The sequence below is a fragment of the Meriones unguiculatus genome, chromosome 4 (genome assembly GCF_030254825.1).
Source record: "Meriones unguiculatus strain TT.TT164.6M chromosome 4, Bangor_MerUng_6.1, whole genome shotgun sequence".
Taxonomy (NCBI): Eukaryota; Metazoa; Chordata; class Mammalia; order Rodentia; family Muridae; genus Meriones; species Meriones unguiculatus.
This window is the reverse complement of record NC_083352.1, coordinates 101,068,123-101,094,718: the sequence shown is the minus strand read 5'-3', so window position 1 is coordinate 101,094,718 and position 26,596 is coordinate 101,068,123. Positions and strand designations below refer to the sequence as shown.

Below are 26,596 nucleotides of genomic sequence, written 5' to 3'. Positions count from 1 at the left end.
CCCAGTCTCCTGCTGCCTTTGGATCAGGATATAAAACTCTTATCTCCTTCCCCAGTACCTTATCTGACTATATGCTATCATGCTCTCTGCCATGACCATAATGGACTAAACCTCTGAAACTGTAAGCCAGCCCCAAAGAAATGTTTTCCTTAATGAGAGTTCCATGGTCATGGTATCTCTTCACAGCAATAAAACCCAAACTAAGACAGTGTGAGTGGGTGGGGGATGACATGGGTCACATACCTGTGGAGTTAGAGTTAGAAACCATGGCCAAAGGGGGCAGTTAGGTGTCCTGCTCTGTCACCTAATGTCTGAGAGGGCGCTTACTTAAACCTGAAGGTCTCTGTTTTGGCTAGGCTGGCTGGCCAGTGAGCCCCAGTGCTGGGGTTACATGTGCACGTGACTGTGCATAGCTTTCTGTTTGATTTTACATTAGTGCTGGGGATTTTAGGTTGGGTCTTTATGCTTGCTATGAGCCACCTCCTCAGTCCCCAGGCCTTTAAAAAAAATCTTTTTTTTTTTTTTTGAGTCAGGGTCTTACTACTTGGCTGACATACTTGATATGTAGATCAGAGCTCTGCCTGCCTCTGCCTCCTAATTGCTGTTATTAAAGGTGTGTGCCTAAGCTGGCTGTTTTTAGTTTAGTTTAGTTTTTTTTTTTTTTTTTTTTTTATCTGAGACAGGGCTTCTCTGTGTAACTCTTCCCTCGAACTCAAGAGATCCAACTGTCTCTGTCTCTCAGAGTAATGGGATTAAAGGCATGTGCCACCATGCCCAACTTTGATTACTTTTCTATTGGTGTGACAAAATACCATGACCAAGGCAACCTATAAAAGAAAGCATTTAATTTGGCTTATTTACGGTTTCAGAGTGTTAGAGTCCATGATGGTGGAGTGAAGGAGTAGCTGAGAACTCATATCTTGATCCACAGCCGTGTTGTGGAGAGAGGAGAGACACATATTGGGAGTGGCAGAGTCTTTTGAAACCTCAAAGCACCAGAGACACATCTCTCTAACAAGGCCACACCCCCTAACCCTTTTCAAATGGTTGTATCAATTGGGGACTGAGTATTCACACATAAGCCTCTGGGAACCATTCTTGTTCAACCCTATCCCCCTAATATTAATCTTTTAGAAGATTTCTCCCACTTTCTGCAGTGAAGTAGAAGGCATTTTTCTAATCACTAACAAGTTGTTTGAGTTACAATAAGGTTTTCCTCCTGACTGCTTACTCTTGGTGAGACTTGTGGGGAGGGCTTCCAGGTCCTTGGTAATTCATTTAGATGTTGCTGGCCATGTCCAGCTGATTCTCACCTTTACCTATCTCACAGGTATCTGACTCGGTGAGTGGGCAGACAGTTGTGGACCCCAAAGGCTATCTGACAGATCTAAATTCTATGATCCCAACCCATGGAGGGGACATAAAGTGAGTATGTTACAGAATTGATAGATTAAAATGGAAACTAATTGCTGAGTATGTTGTGGAATTATTTTTAAAAAAGAATATACAATCAAAAATATGACATGGATGCCAGGTGTATGGCATATGCCTTTAATTCCAGCACTCTGGAGATACAAGCAAACAGATCTCTGAGTTTGAGGCCAGCCAACTGTACAAAGAGAGTTCCAGAATGGCCAGGGTTGTTACACAGAGAAACCCTGTCTTGCAAACAAAACAAAACAAACAAACAAAAAGATCTGACATGGATGTTCTGAGAAATGTAGAACTATATTTGTAGTCATTTACTGTGTGTGTTAAATGTCTTACAAATAGTAAGATGAGTGCCTGTGCTGCGCTAGTAAGCCGCTTGTTCATTGTTCACGTTTCCTGTCTGGACATTCAGGCCTCTGTTTGTTTGTTCAGTGCCCCCACAGAGCTCATTTAGATGCTGCATTTTCTGCATGTCTTCCTTAGCAATTTATGCCTCGTGTCTGGTGGGGTGCCTTCTTCCTGGCTCTTGCCACACCTCTGATAGTGTAGCGTGATGCTTTGTGCCTTCTCATGTTCACAGTGACATCAAGAAGGCACGACTACTCCTCAAATCTGTCCGAGAAACAAACCCTCATCACCCACCGGCGTGGATTGCATCAGCTCGCCTGGAAGAAGTCACTGGAAAGCTGCAAGTGGCTCGGAACCTTATTATGAAAGGGACAGAGATGTGCCCCAAGGTGAAGCCTATAGCATATTTTTTTCTTGATAGCTATGTGATTTCTAGCTCCCAGGAAATCCTCTGTTGTTCTGCCAGGCATGATACCTATACTGGAAAAATGGAGCCAGAGCAAGGTTATAAACAGAGGAAAAAGAGTTTCTTGCTTGCTTTTGTATGGAGTAGAGGCTGATTCACCTTTATAATGGCAGGGTAAGCATCACTGATAGTAATAAACTGGGCAGCTTCTCAGACCACATAGTATAGGAAACTTAGAGGTTGAAGCAGGAGTGATGGCTCAGCAGTTGAGACACTGGCTGCTCTTCTATAGGTCCTGGGCTTGATTTCCAAAAACCATATGGCAGTTTACAACCACCTATAACTCCACTTCCAGGGGATCTGATGCCTGCTTCTGGATATGCATCCAGATAAAACACCCATATACATAAAATAAATAAATAAACGGGGGGGGGGGGTTGCAGGTTAGTGCTAGCTCTTAGTGTATTCCAGCACTTGTGTTTTGGGAGTTGGGATGATTAGACAAAATTTAAAAGTACTATAAAACCAACTGAATGTCATAATTTTTCTGTGTGGACTAGATATTCCTGATCATGAAAGAGACCCTCTGTATAATTCTCTGAACTTAAGGCACAAATCAGAACTTCCCAAGCAGACAGACCTGTTCATGTTTTTACTGTTCTCTCTCTTTTCTTTAACCCCAGAGTGAAGATGTCTGGCTGGAAGCAGCTAGGTTACAGCCTGGGGACACAGCCAAGGCTGTGGTGGCACAAGCTGTCCGTCATCTCCCACAGTCTGTTAGGATTTACATTAGAGCAGCAGAGCTAGAAACAGACATTCGAGCAAAGAAGCGTGTTCTTCGGAAAGGTGAGCCTCCCTGGAGGTAGCCCCTTAGACTGTCCTTGAAGGTGTTTTTTTGTTTTGTTTTGTTTGCTTTCTGATGTTTTGGTTTTTTTGAAACCAGTTTTACTCTTCCTTTGCTCAGACTTTTCCTGAGAGTAGTTAAGAAGCTATTAATATTGGTTAGGCCTTTTCTTGGGCTGGTTGCCTCTGCCCTTGGACTTTCTGTAAAGAAGGGACTCTAGTGGGAAAGTTCCCATACTAATTGGAAGCCACATTCTTAGCTTTCTGTAGTGTGTGGGCTCAACAGTCACTGTCATTCAAGTTTTCCTTATTCATAGTACAGGGACAGATTGGTGAGTCTGCACATATAGTCCCTCCAGGATACCCAATGCTCTGGAAATGGAATTTTGAAGTGTTCGAAGGTACAGGAAGAAACACCGCTACTGTCATGGGCACTCAAGAATAAATGCTAGCTATCTGCCGTACTGGAGATAGGGTTATCTTTTCCATCTTTGCAGGTATGCAGGGTAAGCTCTTCACCCGGATGAAAGATCCAATAACCTAGACTTTTTTTTTTTTTTTTTTTTTTTTTTAAGACAGGGATATCTGTCTGTGTAGCCTTGGCTGTTCTGGACTCACTTTGTAGACCAGGCTCTCCGCATACTCACAGAGTTGTCTGCCTGTGCCTCCCAAGTGCTGGAATTAAAGGCTCATGTCACCACATGTAACCTAGTGTAACCTGGTGTAACCTAGACCTTTTAAGGACTAGATCTCCAGTTGGTGGTTTTGATTCTTTTGACTATAGTCTTCCTTCCTTTTCCTTCCTTCCTTCCTTCCTTCCTTCCTTCCTTCCTTCTTTTCCCCCTCTTTCTTTTTTAAGACAAGGTCTTATTTGAAGCTCAAGCCAGTCTTGGATGCATGATCTTTTTGTTTTTGCCTTGTGGATTTTATATACAGTTGTGCAGTATCATGCCAGGTTCTCCTCTTAACTTTATACTTGCAAATAGAAGCACTAAATTAAGACTCGACCCTTTGTAAAATGGTCTCCCAGAATGTGGTGGCAACTTTATTGTCCCCTGGGAGCCAGTGTTGATCTTACAACTTGATTGAATTGTTCTGCCTTTGGATTAGTCCTTGGTGTCAAGGTTTGGAAAAGTGAAAGTAGAATATAAAGCCTATGGCAGCTGCTCAGACAGCACTGTATATTCAGAGACCTGTGTATGCTGCTATATAGGTTGATGTGCATGTGGTGGTATTTCAGGTAAGGTTGAGGCCTTGGCTTATAAGCCCTTTGTCTTCTGGTAGTCTTTAAGGGCTTGGGAACTATCAAGCTATTCTGCCAGGCCTGTGCTGACTATAAAGTGAGGAATAGATAGAAGGCCTGCCCTGCATGAATCTGTGTGTCTTAGTTAGGGTTCTATTGCTGTGAAGAGACACCATAACTACGGCAACCCTCCCCCCACTCCCCCCCCAAAAAAAAAAACAAAACCCACCACCACCACCAAGAAAACAAAAACAACAAAACAGGGTTTCTCTGTGTAACAGAGCCCTGGCTGTCTTGGACTCTTTGTAGACCTGACTCTGGCTTCCTAGTACTGGGATTGAAGGCATGTGCCAACACGCCTGGCCTGACCACAGCATTTCATAAAGGAAAGCATTTTGGGGGCTGGCTTACAGTTCAGAGGTTTAGTCCATTATTGTCGTGGAGGGAAGAAGCATGGTGGCATGCAGGCAGACGTGGTGCTGGAGAAGGAGCTGAGAGGTCTGCATCTGGATCCATAGGCAGTGGGAAGAGGCCTGGCTTGAGCTTCTGAAACCTCAAAGCCGCCCCTCCTCCCCCCAGTGAAACACTAACTCCAAGAAGGACACACCTCCAATAATGCTACTCACAATGAGTCTGGGGGGGGCCAAAACATTCAGACCACCACACCGTGTCTCTATTTTCTGGCCACCTCTCAGTTGATTCAGTGAATTTAATCCTAGGTCAAGGCTTTTTCCTTCTCAGTCTTGTGATCCTAAGGCTCTTCTAGAGCCATGAATGTGCTTCTAGGGAAGCAGACAAATCATTAGCTTCTAGTGCCTGTCTGTGGCTTAGGCATCTTACTGGTCTCTATGCCTTTGCTCTACCCCATCTTTTCTGTCCTATTTCCAATCTGATGAAGCTGCTGCATCTGCGCCCCTCTTGAGCATGATTAGGTAATGCTCAGTTCATGGAGAGACAGGCTATTTGAGGTTTTAGCCAGTACTAGCTCCCTGCTGGGATCATCTTCCTCAGTAGGTGAGCAGATATGGCAAGAAAGTACATGCTTTCTTCTGTGAGGCTTTGCTAGTATACTCTGCATGCCTTCCTGAGGATTGGCACAGATAGTTCTGGTGGTGGTGAATCTGTGGGGTCAAAGGAACCAAGACCTGCTGCTGAGTTATCTATTCCTCTAGGGCTCGCCATGTAGCAAAACCTAGAATACTTAGCAAATAGGCAGCATGGTGCCCCTGTAGAGTTCAGGCTCTGAGATTAGGTGTTAACTTCCAGTAAGTACTACAAGAGCATCTTGGTTTCATCATGGATGGGAAGTCCCAATGTACCACAGACCATGGGGCCTTGCAAAATTCCCCCAATGGTGGGCCCTTTGGGTTTGTATGAATGTCTCCTTTTTCTGGCTTGTACATCTCAAATACATGATGCTCCTGCTTGTCAGCTCCAGTCAGCATAGTGATGGCCACCTAAGGTTTGGTCTGTATTCAGTGGAACAGCTCTATGAGAAGGGAAGGAACATTTCAGAGGCCGCTTATGCCTTCTAGGTGGCACAAGGCTTAGAGGAACAAAGCTGTCACGCATAGCAGGGCAGTTCTGCCACTGTTGGAATAGGCGGAGCCACTCAACAGGCCACACTGGTTTTGTGTATCTCCCCAAGGTAGTGTACCTTGTGCCAATTTCATGTGAGTTTTGTGGGTCTGCATGTTCTACATTAATCCTTGGGTCTGTTTTCAGCAAGGTTGGCCTGTGTGCTTACAGGAAATCAGATCCTTTAGGGGCTGTTTGGGGATTGCTATGATGTCTCAAGACTAGTTATATTTCAGTTGTTATTTCCAAGCAGTCATCATTAACTCTATAGGAAGCTGACTGGAGGCTTGTTTTTGACCTAGCTTCTAATGCCTGAAGCCTCCCTGTACCCTCACACTACAGCTGTATGGGTCATCTGCCCTGCTTTTAGCTTTTTGGTGAACAGGGTCTGAAAAAGAAATCCTGATGCTTTAAAAAAAAAAAAAAAAAAAAAAAAAAAAGGCTTTGGAAGCACCCAGGCTGTGTGATGTTACAGCTCTTCTGAGTTGTCTACCTTCCCTGATGTCATTCCAAGTTCTTCTGAAGATGAGCCAAAGTATGGCAGGGCCATGCAGTGCCCTTTGTTACCGTTCACCCTGCCAACTGCAGAGAGCTCCTGGGATCACTGCTATTTTCTTTTCCATGATTTCTTTTTACTCATCGCAGCCTGCTCCCTAGGCCCTTCCTTAGGGTATATACCTCTTATATGCAGCTTCAGATTTATTTATTTACTTACTTACTATTTTTGGGTTTTTCAAGACAGGGTTTCTTTGTATAGCTCTGGCTGTCCTGGAACTAGCTCTGTAGACCACACTGGCTGGCCTTGAACACACAGAAATCCCCTGCCTCTACCTCCTAAGTGCTAGGATTAAACGTGTGCATCACCACCACCCAGCTTTTATTTATTTATGTTTTACAGTGTGTGTGTGTGTGTGTGTGTGTGTGCACATACTACCATAGTGTACATGTGTGTAGGTTAGAGGACAATTTGCAGGAACTGGTTCTCTCCTAATTATGTCTATTCCAGGGATTCAGTTCAGATTATCAGGCTTGGTGCCAGGTGCTTCTGCCTGCTGAGCCATCACTACAGCCTTTTTGAGGCAGGGTTTCACTATGTATCTCTCACTGGCCTGGAACTCAATGCATAACCCAGGGTGCCTATGAGCTTAAGGTCATCCTCTTGTTTCTTGCCTTCCGAGTGCTGAGATTACAACAGAGTACCACTCTACTGGCTTTGTGGACACCAGTGGTTTATTTTTGTTTTACATGCTACTCTAAAAAAATAATTACTTAACAATAGTGTCTTACTGTTAGAGGTCTGTAGTGCCCACGTTTTCTCTGTTGTACACCTGTGTACACGCATGCACGGTCAGTGTACATTAGAGTTAAACAGAGTCTGAATATTGCCATTTGGTTATTTTATTAAATTCTTGAAGGAGGTAGGTTAATTCTGTAGGTTCCATGCACTGCAGCCGTGAAGTCTTCTGGTTCCTAAGTTCTTTTATGAATTAGAAGGTAGATCTGGAGGCCCCATTAGAAACAAGTGGGGGGGGGGGTTTGTTGTTTAAAATTAAAAACAATTTTTAAGATTTATTTATTATGTATACACTGTTCTGTCTTCTTGTACCCCTACACTCCAGAAGAGGGCGCCAGATCACATTAAAGATCATTACAGATGATTGAACTCAGGACCTCTGGAAGAGGAGCCAGTGCTCCTAACCTCTGAGCCATCTTAAAAAAAAAATTATGAGTCTTTGCCCACGTGTATATCTCTGTAGCATGTGCTTGCCTGGTTGCCCACAGAGGCCAGAGGAGATGATCCCCTGGGGCTGGGGTTACAGAAGGTAGTCAGCTGCTGTGTGGGTGCTGAGAATCAAACCCTGCTCCTATGCAAGAGGAGCCAGTGCTCTTAATTGCTGAACCATATCTCTAGTCCCCAAAATCAATCTATCCTCTGGAAGAAGCAAGTGTTCTTAAACACTGAGCCATGTTCTAGCCCTTTTAAGTCTCACTATTTATCCCTGGTTTGCCTAGAAATTGTTGTGTAGACCAGATTGGCCTTGAACTCATAGAGATCCCCTCCTATGTTCAATCCCTGTCCATACCACAAGTAGAAACAGGTTTTTCCAGTGAACAGCAGGATCTCGGGGTTCACAGTGTAATCAAATACTCCACAACAGGTGACATTACAATTCTGTTATTCTTTCTGGTCTTCTTACCAGAATTATTGTAACAGGAACTTTCTTAAATAAAAATTTAGTTACTCTGATTTTCTGTAAATGCTTGATTCATTAGATTTATTTATTGTTTCCAGAATAACGAGCTGCTCTCCATTCCTTAGTGGCATCTAATGAGATTTATTTATTTAAGGTTTAAGATTGATTTTTGTTCAATGCTAGATATTAAATCCAGGATATCGGGTGTACTAGCCAAGGACTTTGCTGCTGAGCTACAGCCATTCCCAATTTTTAACATTTTTAATCTTGATTAAAGTGTGTCTTTAATTGCCAGGTTTTGTCTTGATTTGCCAGGTTAACCACAATCCTGGTACTCAGTTTAGTCTAGAAATCTTCCTGTCTCCGCTTCCCACGTAGCTAGGTCCGAGTGTGTACATCACTGAACCTAGCTCTTGTTCTTTCTTTAGCATTGGTCATGAATTCCTAGATTTTAATATACTTCACATTTTGAACACGTTGCCCTGGATGGGTAGAGGACGGTGACGGTGTCGAATCCAAGATTTCATTTATGCCAAGCAAGTTCTTTATCCATAATCTAGATTGCAGTTTTTTACAGTTTCACTTGAGTTTAAGTTATCTACATTCAATCACAACAAGAAAACTAATAGAAAGCTGTAGAAATAACTAGAGTATGAGGACACATCCCACACATTCCCAGCCTGGGAAAGGCAGAGGCAGGAAGATCAGGAACTCACTACTAGAGACATCCGTGAGCAAGTTTGAGGGGATATATGATCCTCTGTGTGTGTTTAAGCGGGGCCGTGAGCTTACATGTTCAGAAATTCTCAGACTGCAGAAATAAGTCATTCACAAGTCACGTGAGATTCTGGGAAGTAAGGTGAAACTTCTGCCCACCTGACAAGAACCTGGACTGCATCTGTGGAGCATCCATGCTACCTGTCATGACAGTTGATGAGTCACTGTCCCAGTTGTCCGATGATAACACATGTATGCACACATACATAGATTCTGGTATGCTACAGAGAATCCCATCATTGCTCTGGAGGTATCCCTTCCCAAGTTTGCTTATGACTTCTTTTTAAAAATTTTAGGTATGCTTTTTTTTTTTTTTTTTTTTTTTTTTTTTTGAGACACAGCTTCTCTATGTAGCCTTGGCTATCCTGGAATTCTCTCTCTGCCGACCAGGCTGGCCTCTAACATCAGCCTGCCTTTGCCTCCAGAATGTTGGTATTAAAGATGTGTGCCATTACCATCTGACATAAAGTCTTTGGTTGTTTTTGTTTTTTTGTTGTGTTTTAAGACAGGTTTTTGAGACAGGCTTGGCTGTCTTGCCCTTGGTTTTTAGTCCAGGCTGGCTTCGAACTCACAGAGATCCACCTGCCTCTGCCTCCCTGAGTGCTGAGACTAAAGGCATGTGCCACCACGCCTAGCTAGAGTCTTATGTATTCTCAAGGGAAAACATAATTAGGAGGGGTTTTGTTTTGTTTTGTTTTTGACAATAGTCATTTAAAATATCCTTTTAGTAAACCATATGTAGATTGTAGGTTTGATGTCTTTTTTGTTTTTTCCTTGGCTTTGCTGTGCTGGAACTCACTTTGTATTTATATGACAATTTCTACTGACACAACTTAAATGACCTTTGACTGTTCCTTTCTTTTTGGCACACCAAGAAAGGTGTGCCTTTCCTGTGTGGTTTTGTGTCTACCCCAACATCAAAGGAGCCAACACGGGCATGTTTGTGGTCCTCGATCATCAGCTTTGGGGTGTGGGGTGAGCTTCTTATCCAACGATAGTATCCTCCTGACGTGCTTGTTTTTTTAACCTTTCCCAGCCCTTGAGCATGTTCCAAATTCTGTTCGACTGTGGAAAGCAGCTGTTGAGCTTGAAGAGCCTGAAGATGCCAGAATCATGCTGAGCCGAGCGGTGGAGTGCTGCCCCACCAGTGTCGAGGTGAGTCCTCTGGGCGCAGACCCACCACCCCGTTGTAGAAGGCCTCAGCAGAGCTCGGTAGAAGACAGTGTGAACCCCAGAGAATGTTATTCTATAGTAGGTGCCAGGTGGGGCCACAGGTGCCTTCAGTTAGCCACGGTACAGGTCAAAGTGGGTATATGGTGGGGAGAGGTATAAGTGATGGGTGCACAGTGCATGCGGTAAGGACAAAACTGAGTTTTTTGTTTAGCTTATCCTTGAGAGCTATAGAAAACTGTGTTGGAGCTGTACTCTGGTACACGCACTCATTCAAGTGCACACTAAAATAATTGTACACATTGTGGAGTGAACTGTTGCAGTCAGTAGCGTTGAGGCATAAGAATTCCAGAGGATTAAACATCATTATACAACTGTTTGTGAACCCGTTCTGGTTACCTTTTGCCCTAGCACCTGCTCTTACTTAAATCTGGCACTCTGCACATTTAACCAGTGCTTAGAACTTCTGATCAAGTGTCCGTCGACTTTTGTGCCAACCAGTGTTAAAAGCATAACTGAACAGTTGATGTAGAGAAAAGGTCTCCTGTGAATGATTATAGGCTCTGTTTAAGCTTGAGAGCTTTCAGAAGGCACTTTATAGAACTGCTGCGGGTCATTGAGATTGCCTTGCCACCAGGCAAGAAGGTATCACTTGGTGCAACCAGCATTCAACACACTTCTCCTCCTTCTCCTTTTTTTTTTTTTCCTGATGTCTTTTTGTGTAGCTCTGGCTTGCTTTGGCAAGGCTGGAAACTTACGAAAATGCTCGCAAGGTCTTAAATAAAGCACGTGAGAACATTCCTACAGACCGGCACATCTGGATTACAGCTGCCAAGCTTGAGGAAGCCAATGGGAACACTCAGATGGTGGAGAAGATCATTGACCGAGCCATCACCTCCCTGCGGGCCAATGGTGTGGAGATCAATCGGGAACAGTGGATCCAGGTAAGCTGTTGCTTGGGGTTCTGTCCTAAATACAAAGTTAGTTGTTGTAAATGTGCACCAGTACTCAGGAAGCTAAGGCAGGAGGAGGATTGCAAGTTTAAGGCCAGCCTGGGTGGGCTACATAGCAGCACTGTTTTGAGTGAGTGAATAAGTAAATACATTTTTTATGTATATGGGTGTTTGGCTGCATGCATATCTGTGCTCCAGAAGAGGCATTGGAGTTACAGATAGTTTTATAAGCTGCCATGTAGGTGTTGGGAATTGAACCCAAATACATCCTCTAAAAGAGTAGCCAATGTTACTGAGTCATCTTTTCCTCTTCTGCAGATGCTTTTTAAGTGTTTTTAAGTGTTGAGGTCTCACATGAGGTGCATGGTAGCACTGGAGAGTTCCCATACTGGCAGAAAAAGATGTTGTCACTTTTGACAGCCCCAATACATTGAGTTGTCTTGGGGTGCGTACAGACATGGATCACTAGCATTCTTTTGCTGGTTGTCTTAGAGTTACTCTTGTGTGGTGAGACACCATGACCTGTAACCATGGGTTTTCACCCGAACCCCAGTTCCCAAAGTGATGACTCTGAGACTTTATTATTTATGAGTTAATGTTTAGGCCATAAGCTTTAGTTTGTTCCTCAACTAGCTCAAAACTTAACTTACCCATTTATTCTATTCCGTGTGTGCCACATGGCTGGTTACCTCTCCTCAGTTTCATGTGTCTGTCTTCCTTAGGGTTTGGGGCAAATCGCCCGCCTTTGATTCTATCCCAGAGTTCATTTCTTTCTCCTGGAATTCCCACCTCCTATTTCCTGCCTCAGCTAATAGCATCATTGACAGGTGATGCTTCCATATAGCATACAAGAAATTCTCTCTACAGTGACCAAAAGCAACCTAGGGAGGAAAGGGTTTATTTGGCTACACTTCTACATCACTGTTCATCATCAAAAGAAGTCAGGACAGGAACTTGTAGGCAGGGAATGATGCAGAGGCCATGAAAGGTGCTGCTTATTGGCTTGATCCTCATGGTATGCTCAGCCTGCTTTTTTTTTTTTTGCAGGCTGGAGAGATGGTTCAGAGGTTAAGAGCAATGGCTATTCTTCTGAAGGCTCATAACCATCTATAGTGAGATCTGGTGCCCTTTTCTTCTAATAGCTTTATTTTCCTTTCTACCTTGAAGGTTTTCTGTAATTTTTAAAGTATAGATTGGTTACCTTTTTTAGCTTTTTGTGTCTAGAAAAAAAATGTGGTTTTTTTTGTTTGTTTGTTTGTTTGTTTTCAAGACAAGGTTTTTGTTTTGTTTTGTTTCTGTAGCTCTGACTATCTTGGAACTCACTCACTGTATGCCAGGCTGTCCTCAAACACACAGCCTCTACCTACCTAGTGCTGGGATTGAAGATTTTAAGTTATGTATGTGTGTGTGTGTGTGTGTGTGTGTGTGTGTGTGTGTGTATCTGTGTACCCTGGGAGGCCATATTTTTTTTTTTTAGGCCAGGCATGCTGTTTTAGGAAGCAAGAATACCTGGTTTAGGCCATTTTACTCTACACAGTGAGTTCCAGGCTAGCCAGGGCTATCTAGTAAGACTTTTTCTCAAAAAAATGTTTTTATATTTTTGCCTGCCTGCTTTTCTTTTTCTTTCTTTCTTTCCTTCCTTCCTTCCTTCCTTCCTTCCTTCCTTCCTTCCTTCCTTTCCTCGAAAGAAAGGTGTATATGTGTGTCTGTGTCAGTGTGTCTCAGTGTGTGTTAGAGGTAGCAGTGCTTAGGTGCCAGCTCTTACCTTTGACCTTGGGAATGTCTTATTGTTTGCTCCTGCTTTGTGTACACTAGGACAGCTGGCCTGTGAACTTCTTGAAGATTCTCCCCTCTTTGCCTCCTCTCCGGCTGTAGTAGTAATGAGATTACAGATATATTTGCTAGATATAAACTCCTAGTTTACTTCTAGTACTTCAAGTATACTCATACCACTGCCTTCTCACATCTGCATTAGGCTGTGCATACTGTTGTCTTTCAAAAAAAAATTATATATATATATATATATCTTGCAGGCTGGACGGTGGAGGTACACGCCTTTAATTTAAGTACTTGGGAGTCAGAGGCAGGCAGATCTCTACAGAGTACGTTCCAGGACAGCCAGGGCTACACAGCAAGACCCACCCTGTCTTAGAAAACAAAAACAAAAATCTGGCAAGGGTGTTACTGTACAGCCCGAGCTGGCCTTGAACACTTAGCCTTCCTGCCTCAGCTGCCTAAGTGCTGGGATTGAAGGTATGTGCCACTGAACCTCTGGCAGTTGTTTTGTTTTTTATCATTGGGGTTTTTTGTTTGTTTGTTTATTTTATTTTTAAATTTTTATTGTTTTATATGTGTAACTATTTGCCTGTGCGTATGTCTGTTCATCATACACATGCCTGAGACCCAGTTATGGGCTGTCAAGTGGGTGCTCGAAATTGAACCTGGGTCCTCTGGAAGAACAGCTGGTGCTTAACCACTGAGCCATCTCTCCAGCCCCCTTCAGTATCTACATTAGTGTTAGTGTTATTTTCTTTCTTTGCCTTGTGTTTTTTGAGACACAATCTATCTCATTATGCAGCTCTGGATGGCCTGCAACTCGCCCTGTAGACTCACATCCATAGATCTGCCTGCCTCTGCCTCCCAAGTGCTGGGATTAAAGGGAGGTTCCCGACATCCTCACTGATTTTGTCTTGGTATATTGTTTCCTTTTCCCTTTTTTATTTTTTTCTTTTTTGTTTGTTTGTTTGTATTCGAAACACTTTCACTGGGTAGCCCAGGCTGTCCTGGAGTTCACTCTATAGACCAGGCTGGCCTTGAACTCTTGAGATCCCCCTGCTTCTGCCTCCTGAGTGCTGGGATCAAAGGCATGCTCTACCACTGCCTGGTTATATAGTCTTTCTTTCTTTTTTTAATTTTGTATTTCAGCTTTATTTTTATTTTTAATTATTCATTTTCATTTCATGTGCATGTCTGTGAGGCTGTTAGATCCCCTGGAACTGGAGTTACAGACAGTTTGAGCTGCCATGTGGGTGTTGGGAATTGAACCCCAGGTCCTCTGGAAGAGCATCCAGTGTTCTGCCTAGCCATCTCTCCAGCTCGGAGTTTATTGTACTTCTTTTTGGTATGTGAATGTCTTAATAGATGTATGTGTTTGACATACTTAGAGGTCAGAGACAAACATTAGGTTTCCAGCTCAAGCATTCTTTTTTGGGTGGGAGGGAGCTTTTTAGACAGGGTTTCTCTGTGTAACCCTGGCTGTCCTAGAACTTAACTCTATAGGCCAAGCTGTCCTCAAATTCAAAGATCTGCTTGCCTCTGCCTCTGCCTCTGGAGTTCCGGGATTAAAGGTGGCTGTGCTCAGTTTTTTTTATGTGGTGCTTGAAGAGGATTTAAACTCAGGTCTGAAAATACTGTTTCTTCATAAATGACATTTATTTGTAATTCAGTGTGCGCCACTGTGCACATGTGGAAGTCAGAGGACAGTTTGTGGAAGTTGGTTCTCTGCTTTCACCGTGTGAGTCCTGGGGATTGAACTCAGGTTCTCAGGCTTTGTGGCATGTATTTTATCAACTGTGCCATTTCACCAGTCCTAGAATTTAATTTTGACATTTTATTAAATTATAATTAACATTATTGGGCTTGGAATGTAGCTTATTTTACAATATTTTTCTGTTATGTGTGAGGTCCCTGAGTTGACTCTCCAGTATTACACATGCACACAAAAGTCTATAAAATTTGTTTTTTAGCAAAACTCTAAAAATACTTTATTAATTACTTTAGAAAAGTTATATAGTATATTATTCTATGCATAAAACATAAATTATTGTTAAAAATAGACAAATGTTTATCAAAACATTCATGAAAATTACATATTTGTCCTTCAAAACGTATACATTTAGCAGTAGGTATGAAATTTTTAAATAGAACACCAGTGCCATGGGAACTAGCCCCAAGTAGCAATAAATGAGACTATAAGAAAGAAAAAGTTTTATTACAGCAAAGGAAAAAATTAGCAGGTCAGGGAGACAGTCCACAGTGTGGGAGAAAATTTTTCATCAGCTACACTTCAGACAAAGGGCTAATATCCAGAATTCACAAAGAATTTCAGAAATTAAGCACCAAGGACATAAAACTGTTAATTAGTGAATGGGCAAATGAACTGAATAGATAGTTCTGAAAAAGAAGGAGAAAGAAAGAAAGAGAGAAAATCAAATGACCAATAACTTCTGTTTTTAATTTTTATTTTTTTCCAATAACTATTTTTTAAAAGTGATCAGGGAGGCACTGGAGACATGGCTCAGTGGCTAAGAGTACCGATGCTCTTTCAGAGGACCTGGGTTCAATTCCCAGCACCCACACGGCAGCTCACATAACTGTCTGTACCTCCAAGATCTGACACCCTCACACAGACATACATGCAGGCATATATGCACATAGAATAAAAATAAATAAATTATTTTTTAAAAAATGATCAGGAATATACAAATAAAAACTACTTGGAAATTCTCACTCCGGTCAAAAAGACTGTTATCACCCAGTCTAACAATAAATGTTTGGAGAGGATGTGGGGGAGGGACAGGAACCTTTAGTCACTGTTTTGTGGGGAGAGGAATTCAAATTAATATAGCCATTGTGTAAATAAAGTTGGAGATGTTGTCTGCCTTTAATCCCAGCAATTTGGGAAGCAGAGACAGGTGGATCTTTAGTTTGAGGCCAACCTGTTCTATAGAGTGAGTTCCAGGACAGCCAGGGCTACACAGAGAAACCCTGTCTCAAACAAACAAACAAACAAACAACAAAAAAATCCCAAAAACTGTTTGGAGATTTCTCAAAAACTTAAGATTAGATTTTGTTTTTAAAGACAAGGTCTACGCAGTCCAGGCCAGTCTGGAACTTGCCATGTAGCCAGGCTGGCCTGGAACTCAAGATCCTTCTGCCTCAGTTGTTGTTCTTCTGGCAGTAGTCTGGGCACAGCTGTCAGCGTCCAGATAAAGAGCAGAGAGAGAGGTGGAAATGAGTTTTCCACTGGGTGTTACAGTTAGCTCGTTTAAAATAATGAGATTGCTGGTGCCAGGCAGTAGTGGAAACTCGGGTGTTCCAGAAGCCCGTGATGATGCAAGCTTAGAGTGTTACAGCCCTTCTGTAACACAGCTGTATTAATGTCAGGGGTGTGGGTAGAAGCCTGTGCCTGCTCAGCTGGAAGGCCAGGCCTGGAAGGCAGTACCAAGCCCAGTGGGTGCTTCAACAGCGGTGCTGCCAGGAGTTCAGTGGTAAATTTTCAGGGAGGAGGGGAGCCCTTCCTCTCCCAGAATAAATCTTAGACAGCCATGATGGAGAGTGGAATGAGGGAGTGAGTTTATGTCATAAGGCAAGGACTTAAAAACCTTGGGCAGTGGGAAGGGTTGCAGGGTGGATGATTTTTATTTCCTAGGGATATTTGATTTACATGTACCGTACCTTGTTTACATGCAGTAGCATGGGCCTATCATGAGAAAGAGAATATAGTACGAAATTATCCTATGGGTTGGGGAAAATCTCCAGGTACAGTTAAAGGCTATTGGTTGAAAGCCAAGACACCAAGATGGCTTATTAGTGTAGGGTGGGTATCTCCAGGAATCCCCAGATGCTTGCCAAACAACAACCAGTTTCTTATCTGGAAAGGGTCGAGCCTGTAATTCCCCCTGAGGGCTATATGGCATTCTTAGGGGATCTGGGGTTTTCCAGATCTGGCGAAGAGAGAATCCATCGGAAAAAGAGAGTCTGTCCTATAGACCAAGCTCAGAGGTTATCTGGAAACACCAGACTTTACCAGCAGTCCCACACTCAGTCTCCTGGGTGGTAGGACTGTTGGCATTGTATTGCTATCCCTAGCCTTCGTTAAAATTTCAATACATCTGTGATGACTGAGCCTTCAAAGAGTCTAAATGAAAACCAGTTGTTTGTTTGTTTGCTTGTTTAGACGGGATCTCACTGTGCAGCCCTGGCTAGCCTGGAATTTGTAATTAGTTCTTTTATTTATTTATTTATTTGTTTGTCTGTCTATCTATTTATTTGTTTATTTATTTATTACATATACAGTGTTCAGCCTGTGGGCCGGAAGAGGATCTCATTATAGATAGTTATGAGTCACCATGTGGTTGCCGGGAATTGAACTCAGGACCTCTGGAAGAGCAGTCAGTGCTCTATAACCTTTGAGCCATGTCTCCAGCCCCAACCAATTAGTTCTTGGACAGAGATCTGCTTGCCTTTGCTTCTTGAGTGCTAGCATTAAAAGTCTGCACCACCCTGTACAGCTGTAAGACCCTATATTATATGATTTTACTGGTATAAAATTTACAGCCAAGTGTGGTGGTATGCATCTTAATCACAGGACTTGGGAGACATAGACAGATGTATCTCTGTTTGAGGGTAGCATGGTCTGCAGAACTAGTTCCAAGATAGCCAGGACTACACCGAGAAGCCCTGTCTTGGGGAAAAAAAAAAAGAAAGAAAATAAAAGGAAATCTGTGGAGAAAAAAATTACTTGGAGGTTATGGAAAGGAAATTGATGGTTAATAATTTTTAATGTTTATTTTTTATCATGTATGTGGATATGGATGTCTTAGTTTCTTTTCTGTTGCTAACCTCGTGACCGAGACAACTTAGAGAAGGAAGTTTTTAATTGGAGCTTACAGTTCCAAGGAAGTAGGAATCCATCACCATCATGGTGGGAAGCATGGTGTCAGGCATGAGAAAAGAGGGAGCAGCTAAGAGCTCACACCGCAGTCCACAGACAGGAAACAGTGAGAACGCATTAGAGTTGATAGGAAGCTTTTGAATCCTCAGGCCTGCCTCCAGTGACACGGCTTTTCCAACAAGACCGTGCCTCCTAATCCTTCCCAACCAGCTACCAGTTGGGGACCAGGTATTCAACTAAACCACTACAGTGGCTATGTACACTTGATTGTGGGCTCCCACAGAGGCCAAACACTGGGTCCCCTGTACCTGGAGTTATAGGTGGTTGTCAGCTGCCTGATGTTGTTGCTGGGAATTGAGCTTGGGTCCTCTGGAAGAGCAATTCATGCTCTTTTTTTTTTTTTTTTTTAAGATTTGTTTATTATGTATATAATGTCCTGTCTGTGTGTACACCTGCAGGCCAGAGGAGGGTACCAGATCTCCCAGATCTCCTTATAGATGGTTGTGAGCCACCATGTGGTCGCTGGGAATTGAACTCAGGACCTCTGGAAGAGCAGTCAGTGCTCTTAACCTCTGAGCCATCTCTCCAGCCCCCACAATTCATGCTCTTAACCACTTAGTTTATTTAATTTCGTAGCTAATATTTGTTCTTGCCCCATTGAATGAGTGGTCTTGGTGTGCTTATACAGAGAGTCAGTTGATAATAAATGTGGAAGATGTATTTGTGACCTCTCAGTTTTGTTCCATTGGCCTACTTGCTTCTTTAGGAAATGTGCCCTATCTTTCTAGTGTTTGGGAACAAACAAGGTTCCTGTGTATACTAGGCAAACATTCTACTACTGAGCTACAACCTTATCCCCTACTTTAATTTTCTTTTTTCATTTAGTGTAAAATGTGGCGTATGCATGCGTGTGGAGGTGCACACCTGTGGGGCACTTGTGGAGGCCAGAGAATAACATTAGAACATTTTTCTCTGTTGCTTTCTACATTGAGTCTGTCTCTGTCTTAGTTACTATTTTACTGCTGTGACAAAGTACCATGACCAAGGCAACTTACAGAAGAAAGCATTTAGTGGAGGTTTACAGTTTCTGGGGATGGATCTGTAACCATCATGGTGGGGAGCAGGGCAGGAGGTAGGCAGGCAGCCATGGCCCTGGAACAGGCTAAGAGCTTACATCTGATCTACAAGCCTGAGGCAGAGAGCAAGCTCACGGGGAATGACATGGGCTTTGAAATCTCAAAGCCCCTCCCTAGTGGCACACCTCCTCCAACAAGGCCATCCCTCCTAATCCTTCCCAAGTAGTCCTACTGACTGGGGTCCAGGCATATAAATATGAGCCTATGGAAGCATCCTCATTCAAGTCACCACACTCACTGATTTGAAGCTTGTGGTTTGGGCTAGACAGGCTGACCAGTGAGCCCCTAGGATCTACCTGTTTCTTCCCCAAACCTGACTTATAAGTGTATGCTCTTAAACCCAGCCTTTAACGTGGATGCTGGGGAATCCACACCCAAGTTCTCCTCCTTTCTCAGCAAGCGTTTTACTCGTTAAGCCATTCCCTTTGTAATGGATCCTATCTGACCTTGAACTCTTGATTCCCCTCCTGACACCATCTCTACCCTCCTACTGGTAGAATTTATAGATATATACCATCACATGTTTGGCTCTTTTGTGTTCCCTTCCTCCCTTGCTCCTTTCCTTTCTTTCTCTTTTTCTTTCCTGGAGACAACATCTTGTCTTCACGGTATGTCTTGCATCACAGTATGTCACCCTGGATGGCCTGGAACTCACTGTATGGCATGTGCTTCTGCTTCCCAGATGCTGGACAGAATTATAGGCTTGCGCCGTAACACCCAACTTTTAGTTGTTGTTGTTGTTCCCCGTATCGCTAAGGATTGAGCCTAGGGCTCATCTTTTCTCCCATCCTTGCTGTATTTTGATTTTGAGATAGAGTCTTACTAAATGGTTCAAGTTAGCCTTGAAGTTGGCAATCTTCCTGCCTCAGAGATGGAATTAAAAACCTGTGTCACTAGAATCCAGCTTGTTTTATTACCATTTTTGATGCTGTTACAAATGGAATTAATTTTTTTATTTTGACATTATTGAATAATTTTTAATGTATTTTTACTGACTTTATATTAATTCTTATAGCTTTTAGTCGATTTCTTAGAATTTTCTCCATTCAAAATCCTGTCATTTGCAAATCTAGTTTTGTCTTTTTTCCAAGTTGTTTATTATTTCTTGTTTAATTGTCTGAGTAGAAAGTCCAGCAAAGTGTTGAGTGGTGGCAGTATGAGAATCAACTTCATTTCTTGGCTTCCTCATCTTAGGGGAAGTGTCTCATCTTTACTTCTGATAGCCAGCACACTTTGTTTTTATTTTGTTTTGTTTTTGTTTTTGTTTTTTTCTTTGTTGGTTTGTTTTGTTTTTCAAGACAGGGATTCTTTGTGTAGCCTTGGCTGTCTTGAACTTGCTTTGTAGACCAAGCTAGCCTGGAGCTCACGGACATCTGCCTTCCTCTGCCTTCAGAGCACTGTGATTACAGGCGTGTGCCATAGCACCCGGCCTCTGTCAGTTCTTATAGGTTGTTTTTTTGTTTGTTTGTTTGTTTTGTTTTGTTTTTCCTGTTTCTTTGCATGCCTGGTTTATTGCCTTATACTGTGAATTTTACTTTTTGGGGTGCTAACTGTAAGTATTCTAGAACTTAACTGTTGGAATGCAGCCAAATCTCTGGAGACACTTTGAGTCTTGGGTTTTGTTTTTCTGTATCAAATGGCAAGACTCAAGCAATATTCTTTGGTTTTGAGAGTAAGTCTCTCTTCTCTGTAGCTCTGGCTGTCCTAGAACTTGCTATATAGACCAGGCTGACCTCAAATTCATAGAGAGTCACCTGACATTTCCTTCTTAGAGGCACCACCTCACCCAGCTTCAAGCAATGTTCTGCTGATAGTTCCACTGGGTAAAATTCCTCTGTGCCTTTTACCCAGTGCTTACAACAATTGGGGGTTTCTGGGCCAGCTGGTGTTTTATTTACCTACAGGTTTACTCTAGCTGATCCTTTTCAGTGGCTTCTTATGGGCAGTCTGCCCTTATCAGGTTCAGTGAAGACACCTAGGGACCCCACACAAGGTGCATCTGGGACTCTATTTCTGTGCTACATCTCCTTCATTTTATACTTAGCCCTGTGTGTATCTAAGCAGCTCTCTGCGGCTGACCTGATGTCCTTGTTTGTTGAGTGTCTTCTTTGGTCTCCTTGGCATCTCTACTGCCTCTATGCCTGTAGGCCCCTTGCCTCCCTCAGAGATCTAGAGTGCCAAGTGATACTTTTTGATTTTAGTGTGTAGTCTTCATGTTGTTACAGTGCCAAGTTTTTATATTTGTGTTTCGTAAAAGGTACTCGGATGTTTGAAGAAAAGATCTGGCTAGCAGTACCAGTGTTTTCTAGCTTCTAAGATTAATAGTTACTTACAGAAAGCCCTGGTGTCACAGCCAACAGAGAGATGTATAGCTACAGTGCCCCTGTCTGCTGTGTAGACTAGGCTGGCTTCAAACTCACAGAAATCCTACTGTCTCAGCCTTTACAGTACTGGAATTAAAAGTGTGTGCCACCATGCTTGGCTTAATCTACCTTCTTTTTTTTTTTTTTAAGATTTTATTTATTTATTTCGAATGTTCTATCTTTATGTGCACCCGCACGCCAGAAGAGAGCAGTAGAAGGTATAGATGGTTGTGAGCCACCATGTGGTTGCTGGGAATTGAACTCAGGACCTCTGGAAGAGCAGTCAGAGCTTTTAACCACTGAGCCATCTCTCCAGCCCTTAATCTACCTTCTTAAAGACACTACCACGAAGACAGGTCTTTCATTGAGGCTGTTGCTAAAATTTAGGAAAATTTGGCAGGAGGTCATATTGTGTTGTTTAATGTTTTGTTTTGTTTTTGTTTTTGTTTAGTCTGTTTCAATTTCCTTATACTAAAATATAATAAAAGGACTGACTATACATCAGTTTTGTATTCAGTCATGTGTATGTTATTTTCACATTCAGGTATGCTGAATCTCAAATTATAGTCACCATCATTGAGATCCTACTGTGTTACAAACTATCTCTAAGTACTTGTGTATGTTACAGCATTTAATCCTTCCCTTTCCATTTTCTCACTGTACTTTTAGAATCCACCCCAATGAGTCTTCGATACCACTATCAAAATCCTTAGAAATGTCACTCAGAACCTCTGTCTCTTCAAATCCAGGGGTCTCACTTCCCTAAAGACTTATGTACTCTTTGGTTTTTCTTATTTTCCTTCTCTCTCCTCTATCCCCTTTGCTGCTTTTCTTTTTTTAACTTAATATTTTATTTATGTATATGGGTGTTTTGCCTACATGTATGTGTAACATATGCTTACATTCAGGCCAGAAAAGGGCATTGGATCCCCTGAGACTGGAGTTCCAGTTAAGAGCTACCATGTGGCCATGCAGTGGGGGCACACACCTTTAATCCAGCAGAGGCAGGCAGATCTCTGCGAGTTCAAAGCCAGCCTAGTCTAGAGCTAGTTCCAGGACAGCCAGGGCTACCCAAAGAAACCTTGTCTCAACAAAACAAAACATGGAAACACCAAGGTGGCGGGGGGGGGGGGGGCTCCTTTGAAAGAACAGCCAGTACTCTTAACCACTTACCATCCCTTTAGCCCCTGGCTTTCGTTTCTACGTAAATGCTGACAGTTTTGTCCTTAGCTCCTTTCTGTTGATTGGAACGTTGTTTGGGTGCCAGGAGCCATGTGCTTTTCCAACGACCCTGTGGGCATGCCTGCTACTCTGTTCCCTGCCACATGTGATGGCACTACTACCTGGTGACTCCCAAATGACCACAAGACAGACATGTCCCTCAGTCCGCTCCTCAGGGGTCATTCCTGACTCCTCTCATACCCCATGCACGCGAAGGGATTGGGCTTACCTTTGTACATGGCCCAGGTCCACCTCCATGTAAACTGAGTGACTGTGTTACTGTCTTGGACAGATTACTTGTCTTTCCCCAGCACACAGCAGCACCTTCTAATTTTTCCTTTGTTCCAATATGCCCACTTAGAATCCCCAAGGCCTTCTTGCTTGTAGAGTAGATACCCGTGCCCTCACTGTGGATTGTAGGCCCTGTTGGTCTGGGTTTGTGGTGATCACCCCATTGATGTGTTGCTCACTGCTGTCCTTTCCAAAGAGCGTGTCGGTGTGTTTTCACTTAAGATCTCTGCACTTGGCAGAGAGGAGGAAGGGTGAAGTTCCTGTCCTCCTCGCTTGCTCATTTCTTATCTTGTTCCCCTTGTCAGAGCCTGCGGTGTCCCTTGACCATCTCATTTGTATGAGATGCGCACATCTCCTGTGCACATGTGCCCCTGCACATGTTTCTGTGGATGGCTTATCAGTAGCTTTTCTATGTGGCACAAAAGTATCTTTGTATGTAAACAGTTTCGCATACATAGAAATATATAATAGTAAGATGAATTCCATTAGGTGGAATCGCTGGTGCATACATTGCTTTGATGGAAGTAAAGTTGCCTTCTGTAGAGGTCAGTTTATCATCCTCAGCTTTGTAAAACCCATGCCGTCCTTTACTGAGCAAGTGAATCAGCCCACTTGTTGCTGATCTTAAAATGGCACTGAAAACGGTTTAGCGTCTTACAGACAAGAACAGCTTAAAGTTTCTTTTTAGATATTTAAATTTGTTCTAGTTTGTTTTCTGGTAAACTGTGTGTCTTTGTCCTTTACAACATTTGTCTGTTGGATCAATTTTAACTCCTAATTAATGTACAAGACACTTTCTTATTCCCAACTTTCAGTAACACATTCCTGTGTGTCTTACGATATAGAACTTTTTTGGGGGAATTTTTTTTTTTTTGATACAAATATGTCTTTTCTCTGTGTGCCCCAAATCTACTTTCCACTTTCCTAAAATTGGAAGTTCCTTGCTGTGTGTTGGCCTGTCCAGTGGACTCTTCCTATTATTTGTCATCAGCTCTGACCCCTGGGTCTCCACTAGGGTCTTCTGGTCTGGGTCAAAGTAGTCCTCTTCTTGTTATTTGTTTGTTAATTAACTTGTCTTTTATTTCCACTCCTTTCAAAAGTTTCTTTAGTGCAACGCAGAGCCACTCTGCCTTGCTGTAGCATTGTTTGAATGTGCACATGCTACAATGTAAATGTAGAAATCAGAAGATGACTCTTTGGTGTTGGATCTTTCCTTCTGGGGATTATATTCAGGTTACCAGGTTTTCAAAGCAAATGGCTTTACCTTCCCACAGTACCCCCATTTTAAATTAACTTTTCCACAATTTTAGGAATTGAACCCAGGGTCTTGACTGCTCTAGGGAAGTGATGTATCACTGAGCGTTACACAACCTCCAGCTTTTTTTTTTCTTTAATTTTGAGACAAGGTCTTACTTAGTATTGCAGGCTAGCTTTGAACTATGTTCATTATGCTTCTACCTTACAAATAGCTGTATTACAAGTGTGTACCACATTGAGCTTTTTATTTTGAAATAAAAATAATTTCAGATATCCAGGAATCTAAAACTACAGCTTTTGATACTCTTTACCGTAAGAGTGTAATATAACCTCTATATGCAGTAGGATCTTGCTTAAAATGTACTGTATAAATGTGGGTTCATTCAGTCATGCAGTGTTTATTGGGCACCTAAGTGCAGGGTAATTAGGAGCATCAGTGAACAGACAACATGATGCTGTTCAGGGTTGCCAGATAATAGGCCCAAGTAAGTAGGTTCTTTATTAATCACCATTCAGGAATAGCACTCACTTTACAGCTCTGACTAAAAAATCCAAACGACATTTTTGTGTTTCTCTTTCAGGATGCCGAGGAGTGTGACAGGGCAGGGAGTGTGGCCACATGCCAGGCAGTCATGCGTGCTGTAATCGGTATTGGGATTGAGGAGGAAGATCGAAAACATACCTGGATGGAAGATGCTGACAGTGTAAGCTTGCCTGCTTATTTTGTTTCCCGGTGTATAGCCTTGCCGGGAATGGTGGGCCTTAAATGAGAAGGTTGCTTTCCATGTGTGTTCACCCTCCTCTTCTGTCTCCTTAAAAATCTTTCTGATATGCTTTCATTCATTCATTCATTCATTTATTTATTTATTTATTTATTTATTTATTTATTTATTTATTGTGTGTTTTTGAGACAGGGCCTCATTCTGTAGCCCAGGTGGACCTTGGACTGGAGAACCTCCTGCTTTAGCCTCCTCCTTGCTGGATTACAGGGATATGTGTTACATCTAGTTCTAATACACTTATTTAGATGGACTTACAGTCATAAGAGCAGCAGACTTCTGTAAGCCTGAGTTTAAGTTTTTTGATTGCTTACTAAAAGGAGAAGGTAGCCATTTCAAAGGTGTGCCTGCTGTCAGTTATTTGTAGCCGTCGGTTATTTGACTCTCTCAGCTAGGTGGTGGAGAATCTTTATGGCATCAGGGAACCACTTCCTGGTTCCCTAAAGAACCTAGTACTCAGTTGTGACAACTTCTTTATTTTGAACTCAGAATTACTTTGCTTTGCATCTCTTTCCTTTTAATAAATTTGGAATCTTTACTAGACACCACTCTGAAGATAACAAAAATGTGAGACGTCCAAGAATGATTTTTAGTTTGTTCCTTCTGCCTTTCTTTTCTTTGTTTACTTTCTTGATGTAGCCTAGGTTGGCCTGAACTCAGAATCCTTACCTCTCTCTTCCTCTGTAGTGCTGGGATTTCATGCATATACTGTCATGGCCAGCTTTTCTCATTTTTTTTATTGTCACTTAATTTACTCACCATAGCTGGTTTTCTTTTCCAATGAGAAGTAATGTTGCTAGTGTTCTTAGAAATATGGGGTGTTCCTAGAGCGCCTTCCTCCTGCGGGGCTGGCTCACCACCCTAGGCCAGGGCAGTGTCACTTGATGCTGTAGGCAGTTAAGACAGTAGAGCTTCTAAAAATCTTTTTCAACTGACCTCACTGCTTTGGTCAGCAGTTACATAGAAGATTGTAGACCAGGTTTGCCCTTTCTAGAGTCTAACCCCTCTAGATACTTCAGGTCAGTGTCCCATACCTGAGAAAAGACCCTTCTTGACTTCTCTGGTGCTTGAGTCAGAGTCAGGCTATGTGATACAGGAGGAACTGGATCTGATTAAAATCCTCTCTTTCTGAGAGAGGCATACCTCTCTTTCTCCCACACTTGTGTCTACACATATTGTAGTCTTGGATACTCACAGGCTTATTGGCATCTCTTCTCTATGAAGATATCTGACTGGGAGTTTTGGATGACCAGATCACTTCCTGTGGTGTGTATGTAGCTGTAAGTACAGCTCCACCTGGGCATTCTTTCATGATTTTTGTTTGTTTGTTTGTTTGTTTGTTTGTTTGTTTTTCTGAGACAGGATTTCTCTGTGTAGCCACAGTTATTCTGGACTCATTTTGTAGACCAGAGGCTAGCCTTCAACTCACAGAGATCCACCTGCCTCAGCCTCCCAAGTTCTGGGATTAAAGGCACCTTTAAGTACTACCACATCCCTGCCCCCTCCCTTTTTCTTTTTTTTTTTTTTTTTTTTTTTTTTAAAGAGACAGTTTTACTGTGTAGTTTTGTCTGGCCTGGAACTCATTGTGTAGACCGCGCTGGCTTCAAACCCACAGAGATCCTGCCTTTGCCTCCCGGGTACTGGTATTAAAGGCATGCACCACTATACCCAGCTCCTGTTAAAGTGACGGTTATTCGACTGAGGTAGTTATCATCTTGGAGACGTCTAACCTTGGTCTAGTCCTGGAAGCTTCTAGCCTCCATACAATCTAGTCTAGGCCTAGAATGTTTTCGCCCTGCAAGACTTACTGCCGAATAAGCTCACTCTTTCTAGTTCTTCCTGAACTCTGGCTGGCTGGTTCAACTCAGCTGTTCTGGCTCAAACACCTCTCCCAGCTGACTGATTCAAATTGCCTTCTCTCAGCTTCTG

At 42.6% G+C, this 26,596-nt stretch overlaps 1 protein-coding gene across 1 annotated transcript in view; it reads left to right on the top strand.

The window, feature by feature from the left end:
* The window catches only part of Prpf6 (pre-mRNA processing factor 6), a 57,741-nt gene that overhangs the window by 19,051 nt on the left and 12,094 nt on the right, over positions 1–26,596 (top strand). Inside the window, exons 7-12 of the mRNA XM_021646360.2 lie at positions 1,331–1,425; positions 2,012–2,168; positions 2,869–3,031; positions 9,858–9,976; positions 10,717–10,935; positions 24,470–24,592. Of these exons, the coding sequence (XP_021502035.1) occupies positions 1,331–1,425; positions 2,012–2,168; positions 2,869–3,031; positions 9,858–9,976; positions 10,717–10,935; positions 24,470–24,592 (876 nt within the window). The remainder of the gene's footprint in view (positions 1–1,330; positions 1,426–2,011; positions 2,169–2,868; positions 3,032–9,857; positions 9,977–10,716; positions 10,936–24,469; positions 24,593–26,596) is intronic.